This window comes from Aquarana catesbeiana, linkage group LG08, assembly GCF_042186555.1.
Source record: "Aquarana catesbeiana isolate 2022-GZ linkage group LG08, ASM4218655v1, whole genome shotgun sequence".
Classification (NCBI taxonomy): Eukaryota; Metazoa; Chordata; class Amphibia; order Anura; family Ranidae; genus Aquarana; species Aquarana catesbeiana.
The window spans coordinates 112,850,248-112,873,610 of record NC_133331.1 but is presented as its reverse complement, the minus strand read 5'-3'; the positions used below and the strand labels follow the sequence as shown (position 1 = coordinate 112,873,610).

The 23,363-nt window shown below is 42.2% G+C and overlaps 1 protein-coding gene across 2 annotated transcripts in view; it reads right to left on the bottom strand.

Annotated features, from left to right (window-relative positions):
- The window catches only part of LOC141105289 (putative neutral ceramidase C), a 137,431-nt gene extending 115,323 nt beyond the window's left edge, over window positions 1-22,108 (bottom strand). The window contains exons 1-2 of one of the 2 annotated variants that reach the window (XM_073595172.1): window positions 21,834-22,108; window positions 1,953-2,108 (exon numbers count right to left, since the gene is read on the bottom strand). In XM_073595172.1, coding sequence (XP_073451273.1) covers window positions 1,953-2,082 — 130 coding nt within the window. In that variant the 5' untranslated portion in view covers window positions 2,083-2,108; window positions 21,834-22,108. Of the gene's footprint in view, window positions 1-1,952; window positions 2,110-21,833 lie in introns of those variants that run through there. The other variant, XM_073595173.1, reaches the window with a different exon arrangement.
- Between the last annotated feature and the right edge of the window lie 1,255 nt (window positions 22,109-23,363).

Here is a 23,363-nt window from a genome sequence, read left to right as displayed (position 1 = left end):
AATTCCGATGGAAACTGTCCGATGTAGCCTACACACGGTCGGAACTTCCGACAAAAGGCTCCGATCGAACATTTTCCGTCAGAAAATCGGACCGTGTGTACGGGGCATTAGTGTTAGCACTAGAAATGAGTGAAGTGGTTTTGCAAAAATTCCTTCCCTGAAAAAAGGCTCTAAAACCTGGATATATCTTTCAGCACTGATGGTGCTTTCCAAATGTGCAAGCTGCCCATTCCATATGCACTAATGCTCTCCTATACTATCAGAGTTGCGGGCTTTTGAACTGAATGCTAATAATTAGCCAGAAAGTCCCTTTAGTCTGAAGGACATGGCACCCAAGGTTGCAAAAAAGAATGTCAAATTTTGATCCGTCTGACCACAGAACAGTTTTCCAATTGGCAACAGGCCATTTTAAATGAGCTTTGGTCCAAAGAAGTGGGCGGTGACTCCGGATCGTGTTCGGGTATGGCTTCTTCTTTGCATGATAGAGCTTTAACTTGCATTTATGGCTATGTTCACAGACAGTAATTTTTGGAAGTATTCTTGAGCCCATCTGACTCTCAAGGATGCTCTTTTTATACCCAATCATGTTACTAACCTAACTAATTGAAAAAGAAAATTCCAGCTTTTTCTTGTTAGGCCTCTTACACACTGCAGCTTAAAAATGCTCAGTACAGCTTCTTTTTTTTTTACTGAGCTAAAATACAGCCCATTAATTGTAATGTGCATATGCACACAGGCACGTAAAAAAAGCGCTGTGCATTCTTCAGTAAAAAAAAAATACATAGAAAAATCTGCATTTTTGGTCAGTAATTTACGCCTCATGCACGCAAATGCACACAAATACACGCGATTGCGCACAAATGTGCGTAAATGTGCGCAAATGACCATTTACATACTGTGCAGAACCAAAAAAAGCGAGAATGCATTTTCCAGCGTGTGCGTGAAATTGCGCGAAAATTGCCCAAATGCATATAAGCGAAAATGTACCCAAATACATACAAAAAAAGTCTGAAAAAGTAGATGCTCAAACAGGAGTATCGTATGCAAGAGGCCTAAGTACCACTTACTTTGCCATTTTTTTGTCGTCCCGTCCCAACTTTTTTGAGACGTTGCTGCCATTAATTTCAAAATTACATTATTTTTTCTTAAAATTATACTTCTTCTCAGTTTAAATATTGGATATGTTTTCTATTTTCTAAAGTGAATAAAATATGGGTTTATGAAATTTGCAAATCATTATATTCGGTTTTTATGTAGATTTTACACAGCGGGGAAGATTACCTAAAACTGGTGCGCACAGAATCTGGTGCAGCTGTGCATAGTAACCAATCAGCTTCTAGGTTTAAGACCCGTTCACAATGTCATGACTTCTGCATGACTTTGAATCCGACATGCCAGCGGGACTTCATCGCGGCTTGCATACAACTTTTTTAACAGAAGTCAATGTAAGTTGTATTGAAGTCGGACCAAAAGTAGTGCAGGAACCTTTTTCTAAGTCGGAGCGACTCAAGTCGTTCCTATTAGAACTTAAGGACTTAATTTCTTCAAAAGTTATTTTATTTGCAAGAATTTGTGAAGGTCAATAAAACTAGAGCTTGCTACAGGCTGCCACAGTGTTCTGCCAGAAGCGGTGGTGTTTTGACCTTGTGTGTGCTGTTCCCTGACATATCCACTCTCTCTGATAAAAAATCACATACAATAATAAAATGAACATCTTCACAAGACTCAGTAGTAAGGAAGTGCAGGGTAAAGCTGAGCTAAGGACCTTGGATCAGCAAAAGTATTAAGCATATCTGCTGATATAAGTCACATTTCTTTCTTAGTAAAAGGGTCGCTAGTAGAGACAAGTCAGAGGTATGGATTAGTATTCCAGTAAATGACAGTGTAAAATATACTTTCCACTGTGCTTCTTTCAAAGAGATACATGAAAGCAGGAGAGTGAAATGACTTACTGGGATCTCGCGGCATGTCTTCCAGGACAAATATTAATGCTATTAAGCCAGCCGAAACGGCAAAAAGCAACACAAGAAGTGTAATCAAGATTACTTCCAAATTGCTGAAAACTCTTTTCTTTGTTCCCATTTTCCTTTAAGGTCAAGATCTACAAGCTGAGAGAAAAAAAAAATCACGTTATCAAAATTGAACAAAGAGAAGCTTTAAAACTCTGGAAAATTCTTTATGTGTGTCATTTTTTACAAAGTTAGTCCACCCAAATGTATTTTTATTGTGGAGAATTCAGAAAAAAATACATCTGTTGCAACGTGGGGGTAAAGGCAGAGTTCAGAAACCCTGGTGGGATTTAGGAGAGCTGCAGCCACTGCTCCTTTGTGGCCAGTGGCAACTAGAGATGTGTACAACAGAAAAATGCGTTTCCTTTTGTTCAGATTTGTTCGCTAAGTGAATGATTTAATTTCATCATATTCAGTATCTTAGAAGGATTTGTTTTCAGAATTTGTTTTGTAAATTGGGATTAATTTCGTATATGCATTATTTTTTAATTGATTTGAAATTCAATTTTTTTCAGAAGATGGCTATATTCTTTCTATTTTATTCTATTCTATTTTTTTCTATTTGTATTATTTTATTTTCTATTCTATTCTATTATATTCCATTCTAACCTATTCTATTTCTTTTCTATGCTGATTGTGTCTTATTTTCTATTCTATCCTTTTACTTTCTATTCTATTTTCTTCTGTTGTATTCTATTAGATTCAATCCCTTTATTTCTCACTCTATTCAGTTTTGTTCAATTTATTCCTTTCAGGTCCTTTGCTTGACCAGCCTGGTGCTCCAGTTCACACAAAACATACAGATGTAAAGAGGTGTACCTTTCCTTTAGCACACCGCAACTCACAGATGTACTGTAAACGTGCTGTGCTGGAAAAAAAAAGGTGCAGATATGTTTTCTTATGTGCTAAGGCTTGCAATGTGCACATAGGTGTGACCAGAGCCACATGCTGTAGTCTCCAAAACATACAAAGTGCAGGATTCAGACAGCATTCACACAAATAAAAAATAATATCCATTTTGAGGCATTAAACTTTTAAGATTAATTATGCTGAAAAGGGCAATTGTTTGTTTTTAGAATGTTTGAATATAAATAGAAAAGGCATACAGCTTATTTGCAGCCAATTACTCGCAAAGATTTTATAAATATGGATCTTTGCATCTTTGTCATGTTGGATGCGTCTTAGGCCCTTCCCGCCGAGCATACGCATATATACAGCCTCCTGTAAGTGGATCTTTTTCCATGAAACCACGTATATGCGATGCTGTGTTTTACCAAGAGCTCTGTACTGATGATCATGAACTGGGAGGCCTGGTTCCAGTCCAGATCATCTGATTGACCCAAATTATACTGTACCACTCTAAGCTGAGACAGATGTCTCCCTGATGGTTGCAGTGAAAGGAGATAGAGTCAGTGCCCCATTCAGAGGTGTAAGAGCTTTATCAATGAGAAGAAAAGGTGCCGCTCACCAGCCCAGTGCATTAGTATGTAGATGAATGTGGCCTCAGCCAGCACCGCTCCAGCCATGCCCCCCCCTAGCCAAGCCTGTATACTGTGTGTATATATATATATATATATATATATATATATATATATATATATATACACACACACACTCACACACACACACACACACACACAATGACTTGAAAAAGTATTTATACCCTTGGAAGTTTCCACATTTTGTCATGTTACAACCAAAAACGTAAATGTATTTTATTGGGATTTTATGTGATAGACCAACACAAAGTGGCACATAATTGAGAAGCGGAAGGAAAATGATAAATGGTTTTCAATTTTTTTTAAAATAAATAAATATGTGAAAAGTGTGATTATGCATTTGTATTCAGCCCCCTTTACTCTGATACCCCTAACTAAAATCTAGTGGAACCAGTTGCCTTCAGAAGTCATCTAATTAGTAACTATGAGTCCACCTGTGTGTAATTTAATCTCAGTATAAATACAGCTGTTCTGTGAAGCCCTCATAGGTTTGTTAGAGAAACCTTAGCGAACAAACAGCATCACGAAGGCTAAGGAACACACCAGACAGGTCAGGGATAAAGTTGTCGGGAAATTTAAAGCAGGGTTATAAAAAAACATACCAAGCTTTGAACATCTTACAGAGCACTGTTCAATCCATCATCCAAAAATGGAAAGAGTATGGCACAACTGCAAACCTACCAAGACATGACCGTCCACCTAAACTGACAGGCCAGGCAAGGAGAGCATTAATTAGAGAAGCAGCCAAGAGGCCCATGGTAACTCTGGAGGAGCTACAGAGATCCACAGCTCAGATGGGAGAATCTGTCCACAGGACAACTATTAGCCGTGGTCTCCACAAATTTTATGGAAGAGTGGCAAGAAGAAAGCCGTTGCTGAAAGAAAGCCATAAGAAGTCCAGTGTGCAGTTTGCGAGAAGCCATGTGAGGGACACACCAAACATGTGGAAGAAGGTGCTCTGGTCAGATGAGACTAAAATTTTACTTTTTGGCCTAAAAGATAAAACGCTATATGAGCCAGAAAACAAACACTGCATATCACCCTGAAACATGGTGGTGGCAGCATCATGTTGTGGGGATGCTTTTCTTCAGCAGGGACAGGGAAGCTGGTGAAAATTGATAGGAAGATGGATGGGGCCAAATACAGGGAAATCTTAGAAGCAAACCTGTTATGCCTTGTACACCGTTATGCCCCGTTGGATTTTCCAACGAAAAATGGATGGGAGCTTGTTGTCGGAAATCTTGACCATGTGTAGGCTCCATCGGAATTTCCGTCACACAAAAGAGCCGCACTGGCTACTGAACTTCATTTTTCTCAGCTCGTCATACGTGTTGTACGTCACCGCGTTCTTGAAGTTCGGAATTTGTGACAAGATTTGTGTGACTGTGTGTATGCAAGACAAGTTTGAGCCAACATCCGTCGGAAAAAAATCCATGGATTTGGTTGTCGGAATATCAGATCGTGTGTATGCGGCATTAGAGTCTGCAAAAGATTTGAGAGTGGGGCAGAGGTTCACCTTCCAGCATCACAACGACCCTAAACATACAGCCAGAACTAAAATTGAATGGTTTAGAGCAAAGCATATTCATGTGTTAGAATGGCCCAGTCAAAGTCCAGACCTAATTCCAATTGAGAATCTGTGGCAAAACTTGAAAATTGCTGTTCACAGATGTTCTCCATCCAATCTGACAGAGCATGAGCTATTTTGCAAAGAAGAATGGGCAAACATGTCACTCTCTAGATGCAAAGCTGGAAGAGACATACCCCCCAAAAAAAAGCAGCTGTAATTGCAGCGAAAGGTGGTTCTACAAGGTATTGACTCAGGGGGGCTGGATACCAATACACGTTGTGTTGGTCTATCACATAAAATTCCAATAAAATACATTTACATTTTTGGTTGTAAAATGACAAAATGTGGAAAATTTCAAGGGATATGAATACTTTTTCAAGGCACTGTGTATATATATATATATATATATATATATATATATACATACACTGTATGGGTCATTTTATTAAGCAGTTGCAGAGATATAGTGAAGAAAACATTGTAATGCCACATCTGCAAGTATTTCAATGTATTTCTTAATAGACGCCAGTGGTAGGAATAAAATATGTGCATATATTTCAGAAGTAATGCTTTGAAATAAGCAGCCACAAATGAAGCAGAGGCTGATGGCAGGCGCTTTAGCAGTATAATTGCGTTTGTTAAAATGGCACAGGGCACAAATGGTATGATTGCAATCACAGAACAAATTAAAAGAAAATAGTTGTTTTTATTTCTGTTTAAAAACATTGCGTTCATTAGCTTTATTGGACAGGAATGTAATGAAAAAATGTTTTCCATTTTAGGTGACACAATCATTTGTCCGAAAATAATTATATTTTCTAGGAAAATATGGAAATTGGCTAAACCTTATCATGAATATCCTCCAAATATATTACACTGTTCAATTCACTAGCTTGATCCATGGATATCTACACTTTGAATGAGAACACAGTTTGTCCTATGCTAACTGTTTAAGAGAAGGCTTTTATTTAGTAATATCCAAGAATTCCAATTTTGAAAGTTAGTTAACCTTCCTGGATATGACTGCAGGAGGAAAATTAACAGATTGAACAGAGTTATAATCCAAATGATAGAAAAATAACCAAGCCCTAGGTCAGTGATGGCAAACCTTGGCACCCCAGATGTTTTGGAACTATATTTCCCATGGTGCTCATGCACTCTGCAGTGTAGTTGAACATCATGGGAAATGTAGTTCCAAAACATCTGGGGTGCCAAGGTTCGCCATCACTGCCCTAGGTACTTCAAAGAAGTTCAGATGCCAAACCCTAACCCCATTGAAATCAATGGGAGCCGAATCAGTCCAATGAAAAATGCCAGTTTTTTAAGGCTAATAGGCAAAGGGTTGTCAAAAATAGAATTTCGGAAAGACCTGGGGAACATGTACCAATACAAAAAGAAAATTTAAACTTCTGACATTTACAATGAAAAAAATGTTTTTAATTTGCAGGCAAATTACATTTACCTTCTGACTTCTATTAAAAAAAAATGTGCAAAGACCCCTCCAAAAGGTCCCTCAAAATGCCAGTGACTATTTGGGCAGTGGTGATGTGGTTATTATTAAGCTTGAAGGCTTAATATACAGTATCTGCATCCATATTTGTAGGGTGTTGCCTAGCAATTACAAGAAACTGCATTACTTATAATTTTTCATTTACCAAATATTGTTTTAACCTATTGTTATAGGGCAGGGGTCTCCAAACTTTTCAGTAAGAGGGCCACATTGTATCCTTTCATATCAGAAGCCCCCTTCAAATAAGACCCCCCCTGAGCCCTCAGTACCTTCTCCTATCTTACAATGTTCACCATAGCAGCAGCATGGCACTGGACAGTAGGTGAAGCAGGTCTGGACAAAGGGCAGGAGGCAGAGTAGGTCCTCTTCTGAGTGCTGAGGCCCAGGATGCAGCAGCCCTGGATCAGTATTATGTGCTTCCACTCTGCTTTCAGGCGGCTGCCAGTACCATAACAATGAATTCACACAGTGGGGGAGATTTACTAAACCTGGTGCAGAATCTGGTGCAGCTGTGAATAGTAACAAATTAGAAAAAAAGAATAAGTATCTGTGTAGCAGAGGAGACTTTTACACAGGCACAGCGACAAAAGGGGGCTATTATTGTAGAGCTGTGTACATCCAGCTGTGAGTCTGCCCTCTACTCAATAGGAGGGCACACAGGATGTGGACTGCAAGGATTGTGGGAGGTTTAGTTCTGACAGACTGAGCTGGTATTGGTGAGCTGGAATGAGTAAACTGCAAATCCCACAAGGCACTGGGGCAAAGAGGAGAGGTGGTTCCCTGCTGTTTTCATGGGCTAAGGAGAAAAAGTGTGGAGGACATTTCTGAGAGGACTGTGTGCACATTTGGCTGCTGGCAGACTGCTCACTGTTGCACCCGAGAGGGAGAGAAGCACAGCGACGGACATCTATGGACACTGGAGAAAGCCATGGATGTTGGTGGAGCCTGCTGCCTAATCAAGGGAGAAGGACACTACAGACACAGACCGGCTGTGTTTCACCTAGTATACAGAGGAGGGTTATCTGCTAACACAAGAAGTTGGTGAGAGGCCATTGGCCTCCCAACGAAGGACAGTGTTGCCTAAGATTATCACAGAGCCAGTGACATTATCAGTTTCTAAAGGGACCAGAGTCAATACCATCATCAGTGCTTAAAGGGACATTATCCTGAGTGCATAAAAGTTGGGCCCCAACCAGCTGGCCAGCAGAAGAGAGTATATTATAGAGTGCTGAATTATTAGAGTGGCGTAATTCTCTTTAGTTAGGATTGTCCCACTACATGTCCCTGTATAGGGTTTAGAAAAAGTTGCTCTCTATGCCCTTTGCTTGTTTTTACGGCATATTTATTTCTACTGCTCACCTATTTGCGATATGTTCCTTGCTATAGTTTAAATGTTTGCTGTATCATTACTGTTATTCATATCTTTTTTGCTACGGGGGTACTGCATATACATCTGCAAATATTCCCCACCCAGCCAGATGTGTAAGAGTGTGTGGTGCTTTTTGCAGAGTCATGGCCACAGGAACAGGGGACCTAAGACATCCAGTAGCTCCTTCGAGGTAAGTGCTACAGATGTAGCAATAAAAACTTTGCTAGACTTTCCCTTATTTAAATCAACCTTAATGGCAGCCCATAGCCATGAATTTTTACTGACCCCTTATTTCCCAGAGGTCACCAATGTAAAATAAAAAATAAACCTAAAGAAAAAAATATTTTTGATGATGATGATGGAGCAGAAATTATGGTTAAAACCACTGTGTTATGGGTGGTGGTAAAAAGCACTGTAACACATATGTCCTATTTGCAATCTCGGAACACCCAATAAGAGGACAGTATGCGACCGATCTAAACTACGTGGCATGTTCACCAATGCCAGGAGCCTGGCGAACAAGATGGGAGAACTAGAGATACTGTTGTACGAGCAGGATTTCGATTTTGTGGGAATTGCAGAGACTTAGTTCAACAGCTCTCATAATTAGCTGGCAACCATTCAAGGCTATTCCCTTTATCGCAGGGATAGAGAGGGTAAAAAAGGGGGAGGGGTGTGCCTGTATATCAAGAATAATATACAACTGAATGTGGGAGATTACATCACTAAGGGAGCAAGGGAGGACGTGGAATCCTTATGGGTGGAGCTCAAAAGGGATGAAACTAAGGGAAAAATAATAATGGGAGTATGCTATAGGCCCCCTAACCTGAGGGAGGAGGGGGAGACGGACCTCTTATCACAATTTGGATTAGCAGCAAGGATGGGAAGTGTCATCATAATGGGGTATTTTAATTATCCAGACTGGATGGAAAGAACCACGCATTCGTCTAAGGGTCGCCATTTCCTTAATGTCTTGCAGGACAATTTCATTGGTCAGATGGTAGATGCACCAACTAGAAACAAAGCGTTACTAGACCTACTGATTACCAACAATACAGACCTGATCACAGATGTGGAAATACAGGGCAATTTAGGAAACAGCAAACACAGGTCAATTAGCTTCAGTATAAATCACACAAATAGGAAACATAAGGGGAATACAAAGACACTGAATTTCAAAAGAGCCAACTTCTCTAAACTACGAACCTTGCTAGAAGATATAAATTGGGATAAAATCTTAGGAACAAAGAACACGGAGGAGAGATGGGTTTGCTTTAGAAGCATATTAAATAAGGGCATGAGCCAGTGCATCCCATTAGTAAATAAATTTAAAAGAGCGAACAAAAGTCCTGGATGGCTTAACTACAATGTAAAAATGCATATAAAAGCAAAGGAGAAAGCCTTCAAAAAATACAAGGCTGAGGGATCATCATCAGCATATATGCTCACCTCCTGCTGGAGTTGCGGCAGAGAGGAGGGTACCGGCTGTGCAAGTCCTTGTATCACCCTACAAGACCAGCGGGAGGAGCATGTTCAGGGACTAGATGTCTTTATCTTGGTGACCCCAGGATACTACTTGAGAGACGGATGCCCCCAGAGGAGATAAGCCAGGATAGGATCTAATTATTATCGCTCCCACGATTGGCTGATGCTGTGGTTTTGCTAGCTGAGGGTCACCATTTGGCTAAAGCGAGTACCCTATTACCTTCAGGTAAGGGGCCACTGCCCACCACTGCGTGCTGTGTTGCATGAAGAAAGGATACACATCACAACTGTTATCAGTCACTTTAATTTATTCCCAATGGATCACTGTTTATACACACTATTTGGACTTTATTAACCTTCAGTGGATCACTTTTTGTGGACTTTATTTGTTGAATATCACAAGGTTCCAGTTAAACTGTCACTTGTATTGTGTTCATGAGCACAATTCATGTTTCATCTTTGTTTGTTTGCAATATGCCCGGCTGCATTGTATACACCTATTTTTATTAATTTTCTAGCCAGGTATTGCCATTTGATTTTATTGCATCCGTTATGTGTTATTTATTTATGATTATTTTTGCACCAGGTTGCCTATGTTGGTGAATCACGGATTTGTTAACTAATATACTAGAACCATTATTATAAGTGGGACACACGTACACTATTTATTTATTGATTTATATATTTTCCCACATACTTTTATATGCTTTAAGGATTAGCGCAACACCACACTTTTATTCCTTAATTTTATATATAGGGTCAGGTTGCACCCCACTTGGTGTAGGCGGCTTTTCCTAGTGTTTCCTTTCCCCGTATATGGTAGCGCAGGAATACTCTTTATCTACTTAGGGAACTCAGTCAAGTAATTGCCAGACCATTGTTCCTAATTTTTACTGACAGTCTACTGACTGGAATGGTACCAGCTGATTGGAGAAAAGCCAATGTAGCACCAATATTTTAAAAAGGGCCAAAATACATCCCTGGGAATTACAGACCAGTTAGCCTAACATCAATAGTATGCAAGCTCTTGGATGGGGTGATACGGGACTATATACAAGATTTCAGTAATGAAAATGGTATCATTAGCAGTAATGAGGAGGTGAGCTGCCATCTAGATAAACGAAGGCCTGTAGAGGTGGTGTAGAAGTATTTTGCAAAAGCATTTGACACAGTTTCCCATAAACGTTTACTGTAAGTAAGGTTCGTTGGCATAGGGTGAGTAGATGGACTGAAAACTGGCTACAAGGGAGAGTTCAGAGGGGGGTGATAAATGGGGAGTACTCAGAATGGTCAGGGGTGGAAAGTGGGGTCCCCCAGGGTTCTGTGCCAATCCTATTTAATTTGTTCATAAACGATCTGGAGGATGGGGTAAACAGTTCAATCTCTGTATTTGCGGACGCTACAAAGCTAAGCAGGGCAATAACTTCTCTGCAGGATGTGGAAACCTTGCAAGAAGATCTAAACAAATTAATGGGTTGGGCAACTACATGGCAAATGAGGTTTAATGTGGAAAAATGTAAAATAATGCATTTGCGTGGCAAAAATAGGAATGCAATCTACTCACTGAAGGGAGAACCTCTGGGGGAATCAATAATGTAAAAGGACTTGGGGGTCCTAGTAGATGATAGGCTCAGCAATTGCATGCAATGCCAAGCTGCTGCTAACAAAGCAAACAGAATATTGGCATGCATTAAAAAGGGGATTAACTCAAGAGATAAAGCAATAATTCTCCCACTCTACAAGACTCTGGTCAGGCCTCAACTGGAGTATGCTGTCCAGTTCTGGGCACCAGTTCCCAGGAAGGATGTACTAGAAGAGCGAGTACAGAGAAGGGCAACAAAGCTAATAAAAGGGACTGGAGGATAGGGATGAGCCGAACACTCCCAGTTCAGTTCGCAGCAGAACATGCGAACAGGCAAAAAATTTGTTCGAACACTGTTAAAGTCTATGGGACACAAACGTGTACAATCATAAGTGCTAATTTTAAAGGCTTATATGCAAGTTATTGCCATAAAAAGTGTTTGGGGACCCGGGTCCTGCCCCAGGGGACATATATCAATGCAAAAAAAAAGTTATAAAATGGCTTTTTTTTTCGGGAGCAGTGATTTTAATAATGCTTAAAGTGAAACAATAAAAATGAAATAAATATTGTGTCGGGGGGGGGGGGTGTCCTTAGTATTCCTGTAAAGTAGCGCATCTTTCCCATGTTTAGAACAGTGCCACGGCAAAATGACATTTCTAAAGGAAAAAATGTCATTAAAAACTGCTTGCGGCTGTAATGTGTTGTCGGATCCCGGCAATATAAATAAAAATACCAAAAATACCAAAAAAAATGGCATGGATGTCACCCCCAAAATCCATACCAGGCCCTTCAGGTCTGGTATGGATATTAAGGCTAACCCCGCACCCAAATATTTAAAAAAATGGCGTGGGGGGCCCCCAGGCACTATATACTCTGAACATCAGTATATATACTATACGGCCTGCCCTATATACTCTACAGAAAATTGGGCCTTAGGGGTTGGTGGTACCAGAACACTGTAAGCCCTCACAGTTACTCTTGGTGGGCACTGGAACGGGCCCTGCTATGAAATATTAGATCAAGAATTACATGCCCCTGTTAAACAGGGGCAGAAAAATCGGGCCTTGGGTGGTGGTGGTTGTACCACAACACTGTAAGCACTCACAGTTACTCTTGTTGGGCGCAGGAACGGGCCCTCCGTTGAAATATTATATCAAAAATTGTAATTACATGTCCCTGTTAAACAGGGGCAGAAAAATTGGGCCTTGGGTGGTGGTGCCACAACACCGTAATCCCTCACAGATAGTCTTGTTGGGCACAGCAACGGGCCCTGCTGTGAAACATTAGATCAAAAATTGTAATTACATGCCCCTGTTAAACAGGGGCAGAAAAATTGGGCCTTGGGTGGTGGTGGTGCCCTAAACCAAAAATATTGTTGGAAGCTAGCATCATCAAGATTGAGGAGGAGTAGGATAGTCAGCAGAGGCAGTCTTCAAGGAATCCCGCATCCAAAGCAAATTCAATCAGTTACATCAGCATCGGGTGCTTGATAGCTGCTGATCCAAGACTGATTAATTTTTATGAATGTGGACAGGCGCACTCTTTGATCCGTTACAAACCCTCCAGCAGCACCGAATGTGCGTTCAGAAAGCACGCTGGATGCAAGACAGGCCAGTAGCTCAATTGCATATTGAGCAAGTTCTGGCCAGTGGTCCATCCTCGAGACCCAGTGGATGCTCTGTTGGAAAGGTCTCCAAGTTTGCTCTTGCCCCTAGATATTCCTGCACCATGTAATGCAGACGCTGGCGATGGTTGCTTGAACTGATCAGACCTTGGCGCTGAGGACTGAAAAATTGTTTAAAGGCATCGGTCAGCAGCCACCTTCTCCACTGCTTTTCCTCTGACTGAACGAAGCTTCAGCAACAGGTTGTCCAGCACCAGGAAATTGTAACCTCCCAGGGTCCGGAAATGCGTTGCAAAAACCTTTCTTCAAGGCCTGAAGATGTTTCATCCTCTGCTCCCTCTGTGAAGGCAGGATGAGTTCTGCAACCTTACCCTTGTAACGTGGATCAAGAAGGGTTGCTAGCCAGTAATGATCCCTCTCCTTGATACCACGAATGCTAGCATCCTTTTGCAGCCTTTGCAGAATCAGGGAGGCCATGCAGTGTAAGTTTGCAGATGCAATCGATTCTGAGTCCTCTGGGTGACTAAGGATCACATGATCGTAACTACCTCCTCCCAGGCACGTACAACTCATTGGGTTTCTCAGGACTGAAAACCATCCCTTGAAGACTGCTGCTGAGTGTTATCCTCTACATCCATGCTGACACAATCCTCCTCCTCTTCTTCCTGTGTGTTTGGCGGGCTTGCAGGAATGCTATCTGGATAAAGGGCGCCTTGAGAGGTAAGGAAGTCCTCCTCTTCCTCCCGCTGTTCTGCCTCAAGTGCCCTGTGGATTGATTCCACGAAGCGTGTGCTCCATCAGGAAGACTAGAGGGACAGTGTCACTGATGCATTGTTGCTGCTCACCATCCTTGTGGCCTCCTCAAATGGTGACAGGACAGTGCATGCATCCTTGATCAGTAGCCACTGGTGTGGCGAAAAGAAGCCAAGCTCCCCTGACCCTGTCCTGATGCCATACCCGCACAGGTACTCATTGATGGCCCTCTGCTGTGTGTGCAGCCGCTGCAGCATTGCTAACGTTGAGTTCCACCTGGTGGGCTTGTCACAAATGAGGCGGTTGGTGGGCAGGTTGCATTCCCTTTGAATATCAGCCAGCCAAGCACTGGCATTGTATGACTGGTGGAAATGATCACAGACTTTCTGGCCTGCCTCAGGAGATCCTGTAAGCCTGGGTACCTGCTCAAGAACTGCTGCACCACCAAATTCAGGACGTGTGCCAAACATGGAACATGGGTCAAGTGTTCCTGTCGGAGGGCGGAGAGAAGGTTGGTGCATTTGTCGCATACAACCATTTCTGGCTGAAGCTGGTGTGGCGTCAACCACCTCTGAGCCTGCCCCTGCAGAGCTGGCAAAATCTTTGCCCCAGTGTGGCTCCTGTCCTCTAGGCAGACCAACTCAAGCACCACATGGCATCTTTTAGCCTGACTGCTTGCGTAGCCCCTTGAACGCTTACAGAGCACCGCTGGTTCGGAGGACAAATGTGCAGAAGAGGCCATAGAGGAAGAAGAAGAGAAGGGAGTGGAGGAGAGAGCTGTGGCAGAATCACCAAAACATTGCCTTCCACATGCCGGTAGAGAGCCGGAATGACCTTCCGTGAAAAGAAATGGTGTTTTGGAACCTGCCACTGAGGTACAACACATTCCACAAATTCATGAAAGGGGACAGAGTCTACCAGCTGAAAAGACAGCAGTTGCAGTGCTAGCAATTTGGCCAAGCTAGCATTTAGACGTTGAGCATGTGGATGGCTGGGACCAAATTTCTTTTTACGGTTCAGCAACTGGGGTAGGGAAATTTGCCTGCTAAAATCAGATGGCGGTGTACTGCTAGCAGATTGGCTGCAAGTACACCTATTGCTATACCTTCATTTCTCTCAGTGCAGGTTTTTGAGAGGACTGGAGGTATAGCAGGGTTGGAGATCCCAGATGAGGAGCAAAGAGAAGTCCACCTTTTTTTTTATGTGGGTCTTTCAATTGTTGTTACCAATGGACTGCATGACAGGTCGTCATATGTCTGGTCAAGCATGTGGTGCCCAAGCAGCTGCTGTTCTGGTCACGCTTGATCCGCTTCAGACATAGGTTGCAAACAGCAACGATGCGATCTGCTGCACACGTGTTGAAAAAGGCCCACACCAAAGTTGGGGGAGTCAGCAGCGCCCTGCACCTGCGGAGCTCTGCGGTGTGATGCAATAGGGTGGCTGCCCTTAAAGTGATTGTAGAGGTTTTCATTTTTTTAAATAACAAACATATCATACTTACCTCCACTGTGCAGCTCGTTTTGCACAGAGTGGCCCTGAACCTCGTCTTCTGGGGTCCCCTGATGGCTCTCACGGCTCCTCCTCACATCAAATAACCCCCTAGGAGAAGCGCTCTCCCAGGGGGGTACCTTGCGGGCGTGCTCCTGAGTCCAGCATTTGCATCCATAGACGTGAATGCCGGACTCGGCCCCGTCCCCCGGTGCTCGCATCATTGGATTTGATTGACAGCAGCGGGAGCCAATGGCTGCGCTGCTATCAATCTATCCAATCAAGAGCCAGGACCCCGTGGAGAGAGGGAGAGCGCGTCTCCGCCGAAAGAAATATGGGGCTCAGGTATGTAAAACCGGGGGGGGCTGGGGGGCCGGTCACTGCCAGGTGTTTTTTCACCATAGGATGCATTAAGCTGAAAAAACACGAGGGTTTACAACCCCTTTAAGCTGCCCCCTAGAGGACATCCTGCCTTGTTGTAGCTGTGCCTCCTCTTCCTCGGCACCCAAGTACAGTCAGTGCCCTTATCACCCCCTCCCTCCTCCTTACAGGAGCAAACCTGGCAGTATGCTGCAGCTGGGGGAACATGACTGCCAGTTTCTTGTCCTTCTTGAGCACCCCTCTCTCTAGGCTCACGTTACTCCCTTCCTCAACCTGGGAACCAACATCGGAGCCTTATGTTCGACCCGAACATCGAGCTCATCCCTACTGGAGGATATTAGTTATGAATAAAGGTTACAAGCATTGAACTTATAAGGATAAAACTTTTCTGCGGAAGGCAGTTTAACAAGACACATGGCCACTCATTAAAATAAGAAGAAATGAGGTTTAACCTTAAACTGCATGGAGAGTTCTTTACTGTAAGAGCGGCAAGGATGTGGAATTCCCTTCCACAGGTGGTGGTATCAGCGGGGAGCATCGATAGTTTCAAAAAATTATTAGATAAGCACCTGAACGACCACAACATACAGGGATATACAATGTAATACTGACATATAATCACACACATAGGCTGGACTTGATGGACATGTGTCTTTTTTCAATCTAACCTACTATGTAACTATGTAACATATGTTGTAACAGTATAACAGAAAGAATTACTACCACTGTGTCATCTGTGTTGTTGCTAAAAGAATAGGACAACCATTTGTTCATCTAGCTGTTAGATCTACAGTATATGCACTGTATATGACTACCGCATATGTACTGTTTTAGGAGAATGCAAACTGTCACTTTCCGTCTCTCCACCAGCAACTTACACGTGCCTTCTGTGGCTATGACACCTGACCTTAGTCATTATTTTATTTAGGTATTACTCAGGTTATAATTAAATAACTGGGGAAAAATGTCCACATGGACCCCATATACTTTGCATAGGTATGTAACATTATAGTGTCATTAAATCCAACAAATAAAAAAAATATTTGGAGATTCTGGCATAGGGAATAAATTATTCAGTCTCAATGAAATTAGAGGAGAAGCTGTTTAACCTTAAACTGCATAGGGAGTTTTTCCCTGTCAGGGCAGGAAGGATGTGGAATTCACTTCCACAATTTGTGGTGTCAGCAGGAAGTATTGATTGTTTAAATAAACTCTTGGATGTGTATCTTAGCGAACACAGTATGCAGGGATACGGGAAATTATTATGAACACACACACCTTCACAGGTTGAACTGGATGGACTGGTGTCTTTATTCAACCTTACTACTATGTACCTGTAGCGCTGGTAGATTTATGATCTACCATCTGTTAGGTAAATTTAGTGAATTGCTCGTTATAGGAAGTTAGATTTGCCTCTGTTCCAGCTTGGCTGACATTGCGTGTGGTTCCACATTGTGCCGGTGGGTGTCGTTGTCACCATCGGCGGGTGTTGGAAAAGCAACGTGTTAAAGCGGATGAGTGCTCCTCTGTCCCGGAGACAACTCGGTGGAGGTGGTCCTCCGAGTTGCATTCTGGGAGAGGGTATTTATGGTACAGACGCCATGTTTAGGGGTTCGTTTTCAGCCACCTGCTGGCCCTCCTGGCCGACAGGTATGTGTTAGAGTACCACCTCGTGGTCCTCCGTTCCGGAGGCCCACATCGCTGTGGCGCGTGGGTGGGCCCAGAAGCCTGTCTGGGGCCTACTACAGCAGCCGAGGAATGGTCCTGAAGCTGTCTATCCAGAGTGAAGAAGCTGGACAACCGAGAAGATCCCAGGGGAGGACCCGTCATGGAAGGATCATGCAGAGTGCTGGTCTGGAGAGGGGCCTGGTGACTCGGTTGGAGGACGTATCCTGAAGTAGTCTTATTACATGGTACTGCCGGGTTGGCTTAGAGGTCCAAGTACTGTGTCTGACATTCATCGTGAGCCAATATATCCTGTGGCAGAGGATTGTACGGGTTTATTTCAAGCAAGTCTGTGGCAGAGACTTTTGTTCATGCTACGTACTGGCTGCTAGGCAAGTGAGAGAGGCCTATCCAGGCGAGCAAAGATCGTGTCCCACAAAAGGGGATTGCATTCAATTACAGTATTCAACTTTAAAGGATGTTCTAAAGAAACCTAAAGAAAGATATTTGAGCTTCCCTGCAGTTTTCCTCCTGCCTCTTTCCTGCTACTTCCTTCTTTACTTGGTTCAATAAAGCATTGAAAACATACTCAAGTGTTGGTGCTTATATCGTCCAGAGGTAAACTCAATGGAACCCTAGACCCGGTGCCGGTGAAACAGAGGTATCGAGAGCGAATGTAACAGCCCGCTTAAACCAGCAGCTCCACCGAGAGTTAGTGCTACATACCTATGTAACTATGTATTTTTACATACAATATTACATATTAAAGTGGAACTAAAGTTCTGCATGTGCAGGAGTGACAACATCCTGCACCGGCCAATGAAGCTGACTGAAAAGCAGTGATGCTGGCACCGGCGAGGGACAGGACCACTGGAGGAGTGGTAAGTATAAACTGCCTTTAGTTCCACTTTAATAATAATCACTTAAAGTGTTACTAAACCCACAACAGTAAAATCAGTCTGTATATGAAGTGAAGCATGCTTGTTATACTCACTGTGAAACCTAAGGGGTTAACCTCTGCATTGTATACAAAAGGCTGTTTGATCCTGTATGCACAGATCTTCCTCTTCTTCCACTGACTCCAGAACTGGTCCGGGTAAGACAGAGCCTTTGGAGTCAGGCTGTACATGCTCAGTTTGGTGTGTATTGCTAGAGTTTTTTTTTTTCTTGGGCGAGTGCATGTGATCAGCACAGGGCCAATCAGCAGTGTCCAGACAGAGGATCAGGGATCCTGGATCCTGATAGGACAGCTCAGTGCAGTATTAAAACTCTTCCTACAAGCTTTACCAGGAACTGATAGAAGTCCCAAGGCTGCTATATACTGCTTATGAGAAAAGGTATTTAGCAGTTTATATTTACTAAAATAATTGCATTTTTCATAGAACAATCAGGGGAGAATAAAAACTCCTCCTACAAGCTTTAACCAGATAGTGATAGAAGTCATAAGACTGCTATATACGGCTGATGAGAAAAGGTATTTAGCAGTTTACATTTACTAAAATAATTGCATTTCCATGTTCTGTGTACTGTGGGAGACCAGATATAGTGAATGCAGGGTCCTGGGTTTAGTAACAATTTAACTTCCTGTCCCAGTGAATGGGAACAGGAGATTTCTGTACATTATTATTTTTATTTTTTTACATTCTTATTCATGTTATTCTTGAATATCAATCACAGTGTCTGAACTACCCATTAATTGATGCAAAGTTGACTTTTTTGTTACTACAGAAATATTCAATTTTGCATCACAGACAGCTTCATCAGTATTATCACATTTTAAATCTACACACCCATGAAAAGTGGATGCCTGAATAGTATATAGGATACTGAAAAGGCTACCTTGCCAGCTCAATTTATTTCCACTTATTAAGTACAACAGAAACACTAACATGCCTACCTCATTGCAAAAACGACTGCTGTAGGACCCCATGGTGGCTGGCTACATGTATGAAAGCCTGGGTATTCAGTCATATGACTTCTGCTGTAGGAGGAGAAGGAGTTCAGGTCCCTTTCAGCAGAGATCATGTGACCATGTTGCCAAGCTCTGTGGCAATGTGTTCTTAAACAGTGGGACGAGGTCTGCAAAAAGAATGTATTCCAAGGCTTTTGTTCCTTATATTTTTAGAATTTTAGGTAATGATAGGTAAATAGTTTTATGAGGAGGGTAAATAATAATAATATTTTCATGAAAAGAAACACAGACTGTGAAAATTGTAGTGTCCCCTTAAACAAGCGGTCAGTGGAGAAATTCCCACCTTACACAAGTCAGTGGAGATTGGCCTTCTTACACTGGTGGTCAATAATGAAGTGCCCCCTTACACTGGTAGTCAGCAGAGAAGTTGCCCCCCTTACATTGGTAGTGAAGAAGTGCCCTCATTGTAGCAATGGTCAGTGAGAAGGTGTCCCCTTACATTGGTGGCCAATTGAGAAGTGTCCACTTATACTGTGATCAGTTAGGAAATGCAGCCTTACTTTGACGGTCTATGGAGAAGGACTCCCTCAAACTGGTGGTCAGTGTTGAAGTAGCCTCCTACAATGGATTTTAGCTAAAAATTGAACCTGGTTGGGAAAGCCTGCATTAGCCAATACTAAAAATAGCTGAACCTTGTTTTATTTGCACAGATAATACAGTTCTTCAAGTTCTTTGAATTGATCATGATTGCGTAAGTATACAAAGTTATGATATTTCCCTGTAACAGCACAAACAGATCAATTGGAACAAATGGTCCTCTTAAGAAATATCTTTTATTGCTTTTACGGAAGAAATCTTCTAAGCTTAATGCAATCAGATGTTAGTGACTTTGTTAAGCTGGAGGGCTTTAAAAATAAACTATATTGCCTGCCTTTACACGCACATGGACTTTAATGACATCTCAGTCTTAGTCCATAGGGCCCAATACTGAGTTGGCCTACCCTTTGCAGCTATAACAGCTTCAACTCTTCTGGGAAGGCTGTCCACAAGGTTTAGGAGTCCGTCTATGGCCTGGCTCGCATTCTCTGCTCTAATTCATCCCAAAGGTGTTCTATCAAGTTGAGGTCAGGACTCTAACTCTGTGCAGGCCAGTCAAGTTCCTCCGCCTTAAACTCGCTCATCCATGTCTTTATTGACCTTGCTTTTTGCACTGGTGCGCAGTCATATTGGAACAGGAAGAGGCCAACCCCAAACTGAGTTGGGAGCATGAAGTTTTCCAAAATGTATTGGTATACTGACGCTTTAAGAGTTCCCTTCACTGGAACTAAGGGGCCAAGCCCAACTCCTGAAAAACAACCTCACACCATAATCCCCCCTCCACCAAATGATCTGGACCAATGCATAAAGCAAGGTCCATAAAGACAAGGATGAACGAGTTTGGAGTGGAGGAACTTGACTGGCCTGCACAGAGTCCTGACCTCGACCCAATAGAACACCTTTGGGATGAATTAGAGCAGAGACTGCAAGCCAGGCTTTCTCATCCAACATCAGTGCCTGAACACACAAATGCACTTCTGGAAGTATGGTCAAACATTCCCATAAACACACTCCTAAACTTTGTGGACAGCCTTCCCAGAAGAGTTGAAACTCTTATAGCTGCAAAGGGTGGGCCAACTTAATATTGAACCCTATGTACTAAGACTGGGATGCCATTAAAGTTCATGTGCGTGTAAAGGCAGGCGTTCCAATACCTTTGACAATACAACATTTCATATTCCTGATATGTGCCTGTTGTACCATGTACTTTTGTTAAAAAGGGTCCAGTTTATCCTTCAAAGCATTGTCAGTTTTCTGGCTGTCCTGGGGGAACAGCATCCCTTTCCTCCAACGATCACACTTCTGCTAACAAGCCCCTCCTTGCACAGCTGTTCACTGGGAAGATCATTGTACTGCAGTTTCTCCTCTCCTACCTCCCTAAGCCCCTTATGCATTTGAGAACACAGATAATGTGGTCAGTTATAAAAAAAAAGAAAAAAAAGTATTTATAATGTTTTTTATGTATATACACAAATGTTTTGCCTTTCATTCCTGTATATAGTAACAATAGACACTGGAAAAAGCATCACCCCCCTTCCACAGTGATACAATGTTCAAGGCTGTAAGCTGGGTAAACTAATACCCCAGTGAGTTATCTGTTTCTGAACTACCCAAGCGCCTGGTTCCCAGCAAATTTCCCTCTTGCAAGAAGACATATGACTGACCAAATGGGATTGATTTGCTGAAGACAAAAAGGCTATTCAGTTTGCAAGGTAAGTTGCACTCTGCATAGAGACTTTCTCAGAGCCTAGAGAATGTAGTGATATTTCACTTTACAAAGAATACCCCATTATGCATAACCCATTGAACATGATTGGATGATGGAAGTCACCTAAGCTTTACCTCATCAACTGAGCTCTGGGGATAATTCCCATGCAAAGCTAACAACGTATTTGCTTTTGGTATACCAACTTCCTATCTCCATGATAAAGGACTATACCCAAAACCCAACAGCAACTAATTTCAACCATCTGATACTAGAACACACAAAAATTCTGTATGTGTTCATCAATAAAAAATATCAAATGACACATGATATTTGTAAATATATGTCCGAAAAACTGTATAAAAGCTACAAAAATTCAACAAGACATGGCAAAATGTAGTAGAGTCACCAATAGGAATAGGTTACCGTAGTCACCCTGGTAAAGATGAAAGATGATTTGTTGTTATGGGTTACAGCATTTTGTACCACCTTCTTGCTTTTTTTTATACTTATTAAGCCTCTCAGACATACAGTATACTGTATACATAGAAGAGCACACACAAACCTCTCAACTGTTCATTTAAAACCTCAAAAACAGACAGAGGAATTATTACTGGCTCTGAAAAGAAGAGAAATGCTAAGAGCACAGTCTAAATGAAATGCCTTTAGGGCTGAATGTCTTACCTCTGAGTGCAATTCCCACAGACTGTGGAATACAAAAGTACAGATGTTTCCTACCAAGAGGAGAATGTTCCCGAGTCTCACTCCATTAAGATCTCCTGTTATGAGCATACACTGAACTTAATCTTGCACTGTTCACTCTGAATCATTGCTATTCCAGCCTTATCTTTATTACTTCAAGGGTGCTCTTAACCCTTCTCACCGATAACAACCCCTGTTGCTGGATGTTAATGGGGTCCTGGAAAGAAGTCAGCTGCTTCATGAGATGACACCAACACAGACAATCAAAATTCTTTTTATGTGATTCTACTTATTGTACTTTACACCCTATGGTACTTCTCATATATTCTCCTACCACATTTATTGGTACGGAGAAGAAAACATATCTATAGCAGCGCTATCACCCAGAACCAAGCATGAAGAAAACAACAGGATAGCAATGAATGTAATGAAAACATAAGAACATCAGAACCCAGAGGCGAGACAGAAATATTCATGACATACACAATTGCAGCATTATTCTCTAGTCTGGACCAGCTGCTTTATGCAAGATATTAAAGATCCCTTTTTTTTGCATTATACTGTATGCACAGACTGATATGAAGATGTATTGCTATCTTAACCCTATCTTGCTGCCTCCTAGAAGCCCTTTAACTATACTTTAATGCCCTGGAGGTGGTTGTGTTTTCTCTATATTATGTGACCACTGTGATTGGCTCTCACAGTGTTAAGGATCTTTGAAATAGCATTCAGAAATATATTGAAGTGATCACATCACAACATAAAATTGCAATGTTTTAGAGCCAAGCATTGCCCCTTCTCAGGGCCGGATTAAGAACATCACGGGCCTGGTGCTGCGAATTTTGGTGGGGCTTTTTATAAAATAAATAAATAAAAATGCAAACAATTTTTTTGTTATAACAAATTAAATAAATAGAGAGAGGGAGGATGAGAGAGAGAGAAAGGGGATGAGAGAGGGGGTGAGGGGTAAGGGAGGGAGGATGAGAGAGAGAGAGGGGAGCATGCGTGGGAGTGATAGCAGCGCAGCCTGGCAAGGCAAGTGACCAAAGGCACAGAATACAGAAGGAAGACCGGGTGAAGATGGAAGTGCCCGGGACCCGCTGGATTGATCACAGCGCAGCGTTGGAGGTCTCAGTCTGACAGGTAAGTGTACCCTAATTTGCTAATATGCTGTGCATACTTGTACATTATGGCATAACCTACCTCAGGGCCTCTAAAAAGTAGTAATGTTAGCAAAGTTTACTACCGCTTTAATATCACAGGATCCCAGGAGCCTCTCATGGGGCCCCCTACTGTCCCGGTGGCCCTTGGGCAGTGCCCAAGTGCATAGTTGCCAACATTTCAAAAATATTTTCAGGGACACTTTTTACCAGTGGTATATTTAGAGTAGCTGGCACTTCCCATATGTTCCTCTATACATCACAGTAGTAATCACAAAATTAAATGAGTACTAAATGAATAATAATGGGCAGAAAAAATATGAGGACTGAGAAGATTTTCTTTAGTTGAACT